General features: G+C 33.8%; 1 protein-coding gene across 1 annotated transcript; it reads left to right on the top strand.

Moving 5' to 3' along the window:
* Positions 1 to 6950: 6950 nt before the first annotated feature.
* Positions 6951 to 7583, top strand: LOC149261323 (histone H2B.9-like). Its single transcript, XM_089381576.1, has one exon. The coding sequence runs from the start codon at positions 6999 to 7001 to the stop codon at positions 7473 to 7475; it is 477 nt and encodes a 158-aa protein (XP_089237702.1). The 5' UTR covers positions 6951 to 6998; the 3' UTR covers positions 7476 to 7583.
* The last annotated feature ends 4836 nt before the right edge of the window (positions 7584 to 12419 follow it).

Below are 12419 nucleotides of genomic sequence, written 5' to 3'. Positions count from 1 at the left end.
AATTAAATTAAAAATAAGCAAAAATATATTAAAGAATAAAAATATTGAGAAAAAATTATTGAATTGGAAAAAAAATACAAGAAAAAATAAAATGGAATAAAAAGTTAAACATTCAAAGGCAATAAGATCGAAATATCAAAAGAAGAATACAAATCTATAATGGATAGGAAAAAATTAATTTAATCGTTTTATAACCATGAGTTTATTATTGATATTTTAATATGATTATAAATATATATATTTTGAAAATATATTAAAAGAAAATTGTATTTTTATATTATTTTATTGGTAAAGAGAGTTGTTGTATTATTTAAATGACGATGATGGAATTAGAAAAAATAAAAATAAAAAGAAATTGTTTAAAAATATATAAAAGTTTGAATTAAAAAATATTATAATTTTGTTAGGATTTTTTGATAATATAATATAATATATTTGAATTCGGTTTTTGTGATATATATCATGTGTTAAGGGAATTTTTTTTTAGTGATAATCACATTTGAAAAAATCTGATTTTCCATTTAGTTTTGATGATGAAAAGTTTTTTAACACTATATATATTTATTAATTTTAAATGGTTCAAAATGTATCAATTTTTTTTAAATGTTATCATCAATTTTTTTATTATTATTATATTATATTTACTTATTAGTTTTTGGTAAAAGTTATTGTCATAAACATTATTTTATTATTAATATTATATTTAGTAGCAATTGCACCATATGTTGCAATGGAAACGCTTTAAGGTGGCAACATAGAAGAAAGAAGTAATTTTTTTTATGTAATTTTGTATCTCTTATGTTACGTTTCAAGGATATTCCAAACAGGCCAATATTCTACAATATGTTCAAAATGAAGGCAACATAGAAGAAAGAAGTAATTGTTTTTGTTTTTGTTTTTTTTTTAATGTAATTTTGTATCTTTACTGGCATTTCTTTCTATCCATATGTTATGTTTCACGGATCTGCTCAATGTTATGTTTCAAGGATATTCCAAGCAGGTCAATATTCTAGAATATGTTCAAAATGAAGGCAATGCACAACACCTTAACTCCAAATGATTTATGAAATTGCTCTTCATTAAAATTTGTGAACTACACCGTAACCAACTGTTATAACAAAATGACTTAAATTAAACATTTCATGGAACAAATAATATCATATCAACTTTTTTTTTTTTGTTAAGCTTGGTAGGACCTTTTTCTATTTATAAAAAGCAAGTTTACACCACATATATGTGATAGGTGGCCTCAACTTACCCAATGGGAAACCAAGTCTATTGGCCACCTATCCTCATTATAAGCCACCCAAAAACAATATTGTATTAGTCGTTCTAACCAAGTTATAGACATATCAATATCATGATATGAGACTATATGTTTATCTATCATAAGCATGCATCTTTAAAATTAAATGCTACCCGCAAGAAACCAAAAAAACTCCCAAGAAACTGACTAATCCTAGTGTCTTTCTGAGGCAGACTCAACTAGAGCCGGGTCATTGGCTAAGTTTCCAGGCATGTCAGCTAGCTCAATGATGCAAGGGATGTGCCTTTGGATTTTGTCTAGGCGGATGTCCTTTTTGTGCAATTGAAATTGGATCATCTACAAGTATTTTTTTTAATTGGGCATGTCTTAGAGAGTCATAGCCATCCCCACTGAAGTTTTCTCCATTGCCTTCCCCATAAGGCTCTTCATGAGCCAGTATAGATAGAGGGTCTGTTTAAATTGGGTGACTCTTCCCCTAATATTTTCGAGATTTGGGATTATTGCCTGCCAATTCTCCGAGTGTCAAAACTATGCTTTGGGTGCCCTAAGTCACCTTCTCAAGAGTTAGAAGTGTGATGTCATTATCTCTTTCGAGCCTTGGGGCTCCAAGTGGTACTACACACCCTTCCTTTTCATCCTAGGGATGAACATCATCATTTGAACTTTGGATTAAGTCCTTCCCATCAAACAATGTCAAGTCTAGCTTGGGGGCATGCTGGGTCCATCAGGTACATCATTAAGAATATCAAATACTAAATAATGGGAGCTCAATGTTCCAAAATTTGGTGGTGATTTGAGGTGTCAATTATCTCTTGGAGTCATCAAAGTGCCCACCACTTTGTTTTGGAGGGGAAAAACTACATTTGCAAGGTCATAAATGATCTCTAAAAGTGTGGAACGACTTGGACATAATGTGTAATGGAGACATGAAATGTTCCCTTAAGGCCTCCACTGTTGTGTCAAGGACCACCTAGCAAAACCAACTCAAAATCAAGTGGAAGTCACCAATCATTAAGGACAATGACCATAAGTGGATCGTCCTACGCTCATGCTTGTCTCCTCTTGTTTAGTTATCCCTCTCGATCTACTGGCATCCCTTTTTTTCCTCCAAACTCCTCGTCTCCTATGGGGTTGTCTAGCTTCCATTCACTCACATTGTGGGAACATGAAATATGTGGGCACTTATTTTGTCTAATTGTCTCCTTGCCAAATGTTGAATGGTTGAGTGTTCTGTTATGCTAGCCCACACCAATCTCTTCCCCTTCTGCACTTCCTCTAGGACCATGGATCCTTGTGTCCTCTCCTTAGACTAGCAAATTAAAAGTTTCATATTTATATTTATTTCATAATTTAAAAAAGTCTCAGCCAACTATGATTTCTGTGTTGCTATTACATAGTAATCATTTATCATTACAAAAACAAGGGTCAACATAAGGGGTGTTATAATTACATATTGTGAAGTTGACTATCTCATTTATTGATGCCCTATTGAGGACAATGAAGGCTTATTATATCTTACAATTTTAGGATTAAATATCATGCTACGCTTCTCTAATATTTAAGATCATAGGCGTAGTTGTAACTGTAAAGCACATCCAGGTCACGTGATTGATGATGATGCACTTCTAAGTTATATATATAATATATATATTTTTTTATGTTGGTATACATGTTACTTATAATCACATTATCAACCACATTAAAAATATTTAGTATGTATTTTACCTAGATTACACCATAATTAATATTAAACACAGAGGAGTTTTATTGCACCAAGAGACGATTTATAATCCATTACGGGGGAGATGTTGTAGTGGAGCATTAGATCAATGGGACATTAGATCTAAAATTAAATTTAAAAAAATAGTAAAGTCAACCTCCCTCATTACAACAAAATTTATCAAGGCATTATAGCTCATCATGTCACTAGCAGGTATTTGAACTTGGGCCAAGAAGATAATAGCCATTTCACCCAACCATTCGAGATAACCTATTTTACCAATAAGGTTATAATTTATATAATCCAATTGACCATTTAAAATACAATTATGAGTAAGTTTATATGACTTCTTAATTTTAGCAATGTGAGATGTATAATAAAGTGTTTTGATGCTTATTAAGGATTGATGCATATTGGCGTTTATCAACCATTTAATTTATATGGGTGTGCTAGTATATTTTATAATTTATGGTTACACTAGCATAGATCCAACTTAACTCTAGATCTACCAAGCACCAAGAGGGATCAAATATTTGAAGTTGCAAACCTCTTTTTGAGTGCAAAACCTAAGGAAATGTTTTCATTTAGAGAGATTTGATTCCTCATAGTTAAGATAGATCTATGTTAGTTCTTAATAATATTACTTACATCTATATAAATTTCACATCTCTCTCGATATATATATATATATATATATATATATATATATCTTATTAAAACCTTGATAATACATTTTTTTTTTTTTGGTAATGTAAAGATTATATTCCTAGAATTCAAGCGTATACATCAATATACTAAAGTCTATCATGGTCTACCACTAGGGAAAGCAAACTAGAGATCAAATTTCAATTTCCGAAAAAAAAAAAACTAAACTGGTGTACTGAGCCTATAGGACTATTCTTAAATTGAAAACATAAAGACATAGAAATAGAATAAAAAAGAAAAGCATCATAGAAACTATCATCAAGATTTATAAAATTCAAAGGTTTCTACGGGGATGGGCTCCTTGTTTCTACTTGGTAAGCAATCTGGGTTAGGCGGGGGGGGAGGGGGGGGTGCCCAAATGAGTCTCTATTTGTTCAATATTGTGATCCATATAACTCATATTGAACTACATATCATCCAACTTAAAATTTCCTCTTTGTATTCATTCATGTCATCCAATACTTGTCCCAACATTAATTTCAAGTGCCAATATATGTTGATGGTGTATGCATATTGGCTGCAACAAGCATTGGTGTGGCTCATATCCAAGTTCAAATTTTCCACCTCAACCAAGACTTATGAATTGGTTAGACAATGATGCTCATCAACAATTTTTCGCTCCACCTCTGTTATCTCCTCTAACCTATTGAGGGGTGTGTTCTCTATATTGTGCCACATAGCTCTTTGTTTTATGTTGGACATGAGAGCCTCACTATTGTTAATAATATGCCACAACAAATTTAAATCAATCCCATTGGTAGGGCATGATGACCCCAACAATGCAAGCACTTGGCTGGATAGAGTAGAGGAGTAATGCCAAGGAAGTGGCAACGAAGGAGGGGCAGCAGGAAGGTTGTGCACAAAAGGAAGTAGCCAAAAGGTGTTGGCTGAAAGAGAGGGAGGAGCACTATGATGTTGCGGGAGTCCAACTTGCTAGAGACACAAGAGCACAACAAGGGAAAAAGGATAGTGAAAGGGAAAACCAAGCCTAAACAACAAATCTAGCATAATAATGAATTGTAAATAGTGTAATGAGCCAACAAACCCACCTTACAACTTAGAGAAATATGGAGCAAAAAGCTTATAACAACAACATATATAAATGGAACTCAAATCGATACCCAAAGTGGGATGAAGCAAATATCTACCACGAATGACCATAAATCTCGACATAATGCCCCTTGCATATTCCAAACCATTCTCGTGTGCAGGGTGGTGGCATTGTGTGAAATGAGAGCCCCCTACCTCCTGAAATGACCAATACACATAAGGGAGCCTAGCTAGAATGAAACTTTTGTAGAAACGTTTTCTACAATTATCTAGCTCTGATACCATGTAGAAATTTTGAATAATATGACACATATTCAACAGAGATTATCATGATCATACAATTTAAGCGGAACATGTATAATACATAATCTCCTCTACGTTGATCATCAAATTACAAAAGCAGAAACATCCACAGGCACACATAGAAGCATCAATCAAACTCATAAACATAGTATGTATCCCGGGGAAAGCATCTCGCTAAAAACCCCACACTATCTGTATATTATATTGATTGAATCATGTAACATTACAAAGCATAATACTTCTCACAAGTATCTCCACCTATGTTACACACAATACAGCTCAGATCTGATCTCCAAATCTCTTCCACTGCTTGCCTGCCTCCACTGCTCAATACCTGCTCAAGAACTAATGAGAATAGCTTCCCAAACTCGATTTTACACTGCAAAATAGTCACCCACACTATGTTGGACGTGAGCAACAGCTATAATATCATGAAGATACGTGAGCAAACTCATTGGCATACTCAATCCTTTGATTGTGCAAATCATCATGCACAGCTATAGTCACAACTGATAGCAATCTGATCCTCTAACACCTGTCCCTGCTGAACTGAACATGCACTGACATGCAACTGAGTTAACTGATGTATTCTATAGTTGCATTATGAGTTAATAACTTGTGAATTAATTAATAACTAATTCACCCAACTCATCTTTAGTCTATTGATCAGTTAGACTAAATACAACCAGTTTAACAAAGCTAAACTGAACACAACTCCATCAACTGTACCTCCAGTCCACTAAACTCAACTCACTTGAGTTCTAACTGAAGTCATGCATGCAACAACTCAACTGACTCATAAGAAAAACGAATTTCCTTCTGACAGCTGCATGTGCCACTTCCGTAGCTCAAACTGAAGTGCTCCAAGAGAATAAGATTAAGTTTATAGTCCAAATATTATTGTGAGATAATAATATTTGACTTTTCTATTTTTGACTTTGATCACTCACACTGTGATCACTCACACTGTGATCACTCACACTTTCATCAAAAATAGAAGTCCATCTATTTTTCCCAACTTGATCAATCATCCATAGACATGATCCATATGTCTAAAAATAGACATAGTCTAAAAATAGACTTGCGCCAAAAATAGCCTGCGGGCCCACTTAGTGAAGGCGACTCTTTTCACTAAGCTCCATCATCTTGTTGCACTCTCAACAAGCATTTCTTGTTGCACACTTTTCAACAACTTTTGACGTCTAAGGACTATAATGCATTTCCTCCTAATTTATGTTAAATCTTGATTCAAGGTCAAGCATTAAACCAACCTAGGAATGATTAGCCTTTGCAATCAAAGAGTGATTAAGTTCCATACTACACTGTGTATGAGAGTTAAGGAACATTAGGATGCATTTCCATGCCAACCCTCCTTACTACCCAGTGAGATGACGACAATGCCTAATGCTTTATTTTACCCACCACTAACTACCACTATTATAACAAGGCAGTTACATCATGTCTCCAAAAACTTGAATCCACACTCACCATACCACTCAAACTAAAATCCTTTAAACACTTTATAAAATAATATTAAACCCTTAATAATTTAATATATTTTTATTTTTTTTATATATTTAAACCATTTAATTACAATATTTAAAATAGCATACATGAACAAACGAAAATGATTCTCAAGAGTCGGAAATGACGATTTCAGGCCTCAAAACCATTTGACCACCTTTTGTTTTCTTGCTTCGTTCACCCGCGACCAAAACATCTACCTTATTTCGACCGTCGATTAAAATGTCCTAATCTACGGTCGATCAACGACGATCCGTGCCGTACCTAACGAACCAATTGAACAGACCTACCTTACTCTAAATAGAAACTTTTACCAATCTATAAATACACTCTTTTACCAATGACAGACTTCATCCGAGAGTTCTCCGGAGTGATATTTCAGGGAGGAAGCAAAAGAACGCCGGTCTGTATTTCACACGAACTTGAGCAATGGCTCCCAAGGCAGAGAAGAAACCAGCGGTGGAGAAGAAGTCTGTGGTAGAGAAATCCCCTGTAGTTGCAGAGAAGAAGCCCGTGGTAGAGAAATCCCCTGTTGCTGATAAGAAGCCTCCCCCTCCTTTGAAGGCCGGAAAGACACTACCCAGGGGAGGCGGGGAGATGACAGGCAAGAAGAAGCACAAGAAGCCGATGACAGAAACGTACAAGCTATATCTCTTTAAGGTTCTGAAGCAGGTTCATTCTGATGTCGGTATTTCCAGCAAGGCCATGGGGATAATGAACAGCTTTGTCAATGACATCTTTGAAAAGGTGGCCGCCGAGGCATCGAAGCTCGCACGCTACAACAAGAAGCCGACCATTACCTCGCGGGAAATCCAGACTGCTGTAAAGCTTGTTCTTCCCGGGGAGCTCGCCAAGCACGCTGTCTCTGAGGGCACCAAAGCGGTTGCTAAGTTCAACAGCGCTTGATTTCTGCGAATTTGACACCGTGTTACGGATCTTTAACCAGGAACAAGATTCTTTAACCAGGAACAATATTCTTTAACCTGGAACAATATTTTGATTTCTGTGAATTTGACACCAACTGTGTTACGGATCTTTAACCAGGAACAAGATTCAGCCATTGTTTTGCATTTTGTTAACCAATAGTTTTAAAATTGACATTGATTAGATTCAAAAGAGGTTTATATACGTGTATATAAATACTCTGCGAGCATGGCCTTTGAATCAGGATATTTCATGCCTGTGCATTCTGGCAAAAGGAATTGATTGTTTCATGGCCCCCTGGATTCATAGGTAAGGCATTAATTCTGATAATTCAATTTGTATTCTCAATAATAGATATGATACAACGGTTTGAAGTTTGAAATGGTTGGATTTAATGGTAGGGATTTAACAATAAAGAAGATCTTAGTTCAATTTAAAAAGATTAAACTAGATAATTCTTTTATTTTTATGGTTTATTATTTTAAATGAGCCTTTTGCATTGTAATTTAATGATAATTCGGAAATGATATTGTGATCACGATTTAGGTTTAAATTTTGATTGGCATGCTTTATTTTATTTTATTTTATATATATATATATATATATATATATATATATATTTTTTTTTTGTTGGTTGTGGTTTTAGGATTTTAGTGTTCGGGATTATCATTTTGTTAGAATGTTTTTATTATAAGTAATTCTTTATTGGTTAATTAAGTAATTTTTTAATTGGTAAATAAAATTAAATTCTTATTATAGTTGGATAGCTATTAAATTAAAAATAAGTAAAGATATATTGAAAAATAAAAAGATTGAGTAATAAAATTGTTAAATTGGAAAAAAAAATGGAATAAACAATTAAACATTCATAGGCAATAAGATTGAATTATAAAAATAAGAATACAAAGTCTATGATGGATAGAAAAAATAATTTTAATCGTTTTTATAATAATGATTTTATGGTTGATATTGCATTATGATTATAAATATTTATTCATTTTGTTAGATTTGAGATTTTTGTGATTTATATTGTAGATAAATGTCTTTTGGAAAAATCACATTATTAGGATTTGGTTGAGGTTTTGAACTAATCAATGTGGTACATTCTCGGGACAAGGTGAAAGAAATCTTAAGATCTTTAGGAATAAATAATAAGGATGCATCATTGCCCAAGGTTAACCATTGGAAATTAGCTCGATTAGCCATTAGAAATTAACCCTTGAAAACTAACCATTGGAGATTAGTCAAACAAGTCAATAAATTATTATATTTATTTAAAAATAATAAAATATTATTTATTTTTATTTAAAATAGTTATAATATTATTTATTTATTTGTTAACGTGATATTTTTTAAAAATATATTAAAATAAAAGTTTATTTTTATATTATTTTATTGGTAAAGAGAGTTGTCCTATTATCTGAGTGATGGTAATTGCACTAGAAAAAAAACATAAAAATTTGTTTAAAAAAATATAAAGGTTTGAATTTAAAAAGAAAAACTTATAATTCTGCGAGGATTTTTTTTGGATAATTTAATATTATATATATTTAGTAGTTTTTGTTAAAAAGTTACAATTATTAATATTAATTATTTAATATACAATTAGTTATATATATATATGTAAGAGATATTTGTTATCATATATATATTGATGATGATGATGATGGTTAATGTCCTGAGACCAAACTTTGGTCTATCGGACCTAAAGAAACAAATTATTTAGTTTGATTTAAGATTTTATTTCTATACTCAAAAAAGCTTGGAGAGAAGTCTCTCGAGCTCACTATAATTTTGACATCGTAAAAGGCTAGGAAGGTCAATGTTGCGACAAAGATTATGAAACTCAGATTTAATGTGGTTGTACGTGGGCACTATAAGAGGAAGTGGTTTTCATCCTCGATGTTCCTATTCTCACAGAGATGTCAGATCCTTTCCATCCATGGTGTTTTAGGAACTGCGCAACGACCTGTTTCACTATGTAGCTCATGAGAGTTTGTTCTAATCTTCGCTATATTAATTTTCTTCTTTGAGTTAGTTAAAACGAAGAGATACTTTTGATCTTCTAGGGTGGGGTTGATGACCTTCTTATAATAACTTATTTTTCTTTTAGCAACTAAATCTTTCTCACACCAAATTTTTTCTTTGAACTTAGAAGTAACAATTTTTTTAATGTTATTAATGTTTTGCAAAGCATCATTCTCGTTGATCTCCAAAAGGTTTAACCAGGCCTTCGTGTCTTTATACCACCCCTGCTTGAGCCTTAGGTGGTTTTGGCTGGAATTTAAAGCTAGCTTAGGAAGTCTATGATCTCCTACGTTATTGAGTTTGTGCTTGTACAACAGAAGCCTAGTCATAGCTAGGCTCTCGATAGGGGAAAGACCTACTTCTATAAGGAGAATAGGATACGGTGTATTGTTTTTAATTTTCAGGTTATACATTATAAAACGCTTTTGGGTTTGCTCAATCTTTCTCCAGGATTCTCTAGAAAAGCTACAACCCCAGACCTCACATCCATATAAGATAACAGGAGTGACTAAAGTTTCAAAGAGGAACTTCTTTTTATCCCACATTACGAGGTTTGTCGTTTTAAAATTATTTTCAAGAACAAAATAAGCTTTCCACCCCCCATTAATCCTTTTCTCAATGCTATAGTTCCAGTTGAGCTCGTGATGAATATCAATTCCTAGGTACTTGTAAGAATACATTTCCTCCAAGTTATTATTGTCATATATAAAATTAGCGTAAGTGTCCTTGGATTTGATAATCATAACTTTTGTTTTGTCAGTGTTAACAGTCATACCCATGGTAGAGCATAAATCCTTAAGAAGCCTAAGTTGCTTATCAAGATCAGATGGGCACATTGCGAGAAGAACAATATCGTTAGCATAAAGAAGAAGGATGATGACTATCCCAGCTAAGATAGTGCCAGCACAACCTGCTTCCTCTAAATAACCTTCAAGCTTATCGATGTAAATGCTAAATAGGGTAGGGGAGAGGGCGCAACCTTGTTTAACTCTAATATTACATTTAATATCTTTCGACCACCCCTCATTGCTTTTTAGCTTGGTAATTACATTCTCGTATAATCTTATAGCGGCAGCTCTCAACTTGAAAGGAACCTTTATCTCTTCTAATCTATTCCAAAGGTTGTTTCTAGGAACCGTATCGAAAGCCTTTCTAAAGTCCACAAAGCAACAAAAGAGATTGGATTTATCATTACGACATTCCTCCACAATGATCCTAAGCGTAACGAGGTGGTCTGTTGTTGAGTGATGCCTTCTAAAACCTGCTTGGCCTTTAGCCCGCTTACCTTCACTTTCAAGCCATATGCTCAACTTCTTTTCCAAAATAATACCATATAGCTTGGCTAAGAGAGGGCTGATCATAATGGTCCGATAATTAGAGGGGTTATTTGTATCCCCACTTTTAAAAATAGGGATAATGAGGCTCTCAGTCCATGGTTTAGGGAACCCTTGCTTGACTGCTTGATTGAAAAGCTTGTGGATGTGGGGGATGAGGACAAGACCTCCAATTTTTAAGATTTCTGCCTGGTAACCTTCGATGTCCTTAGTTTTCCCATTTTCCAGGCGTTTAACCCCAAAATCAATGTCTTCTAATGAGAAAACTTCTTTTGTTGTGAGCAAGGTTTCAAAGTTATCCATGACATTTGGAGATTCATAAAGCTTTTTAAGATAGGAATTCCAATCGTGTAAAGCAATTTTATTATTATCTTTAGTTTTCCTAGTCAGAATCTGCCTCCAAAATTTCTTAGGATCTACCTTAGAGAGGTGTAAGAGATTCTCTTGTCTTTTACGAATGTACTGCCTCTTTTTCCTTTTAGTTAGGGCTTTGTATATTTTTATCTTGCCCATTTTAAGAGATTCATCAACAACTTCCTTAATTGCTCTCCTCGCACTTTTACAATCTTTGTCATACCATGGGTTGGTTTTGCTATTTCTTTCATTATTTGAAACTTCCATTGAGAATTTGTTAATATAATATGAGAGGGTTGTAGTAAAATTATGATAGAGGTCTTCTATGTTGTCTATACTAGATAAAGGAAGAAAATTAGTTTTTAATTCATTTAGATAGAGATCGTTTTTATTTCTATCAAATATTAGGTTATTTTGGCTATAAGGATTATTTTTTATGGAATCCCTATGCATGACAAAATTGAGAGTTATAAGTAAAGGCCTATGATCAGAGTCAGGCTCGTGGTCGTTTAAGATGTCAAAATTTATTATTTCGTTGTATAAAGGGAGATCGGAAATAACATAGTCTACCAAGCTGATACCAAGCCCATGGATGCAGGTCATCTGGCTAGAATTGGGCCACTTCTCTAGACCGTTGCAAATTATGAGATCCTGAGCACTATAAAGCTTGACTAGCTCCGACCCAAACAAATTCTCCCCGAGGTCTTCAAAGCTCCTTTTGTACCTACTAGCCAGAGTAGGGTCTTCGTCTAACCAAAGAGGACTAGGGTTGGAATGATTGCTTAGAATAATAGCTTGGTTGCTTGAAGTTCGAGCATTAAATTCACCTATTAAAAGGATATTACCTTCATTCCTTAAGCTAGAAATATCATTCTCTAAACCATTGTAGGGACTATTTTTCTTCTTATAGAAGTTAGAATTGATGGGGGGAAAATAACATATTGCTATGTAGGTCTTATTATTATTAATGTCAGTGATCTCTATCCAACTATATTGGTTGTAAGGGTCGTTTTTATAAATCCTAGCATGGGGGGAGATGTTCTTCTTAATGCAACAAGATATTCCCCCAATGCCTCTATGGGAGGATCGCTTGTTCCAGGTAGACCATAGCATAAAGCCATCTATGTTAGGGACCTTAGATTCTTCGTGCTCCCAAGTTTCAACAAGCAAAATAATATCAACACCATTTGAGATCTAACTTAGCTTGGGG

Source organism: Pinus tabuliformis, chromosome 6 (genome assembly GCF_031772625.1).
Source record: "Pinus tabuliformis cultivar Carrire ecotype Pingquan chromosome 6, CPIR1, whole genome shotgun sequence".
In the NCBI taxonomy this organism is placed as follows: domain Eukaryota; kingdom Viridiplantae; phylum Streptophyta; class Pinopsida; order Pinales; family Pinaceae; genus Pinus; species Pinus tabuliformis.
This window is presented reverse-complemented; position numbering and strand designations above follow the sequence as displayed.

Coding starts and splice junctions, on each gene's coding strand:
- LOC149261323 (XM_089381576.1), top strand. CDS start 6,999: ATGGCTCCCAAGGCAGAGAAGAAACCAGCGGTGGAGAAGAAGTCTGTG.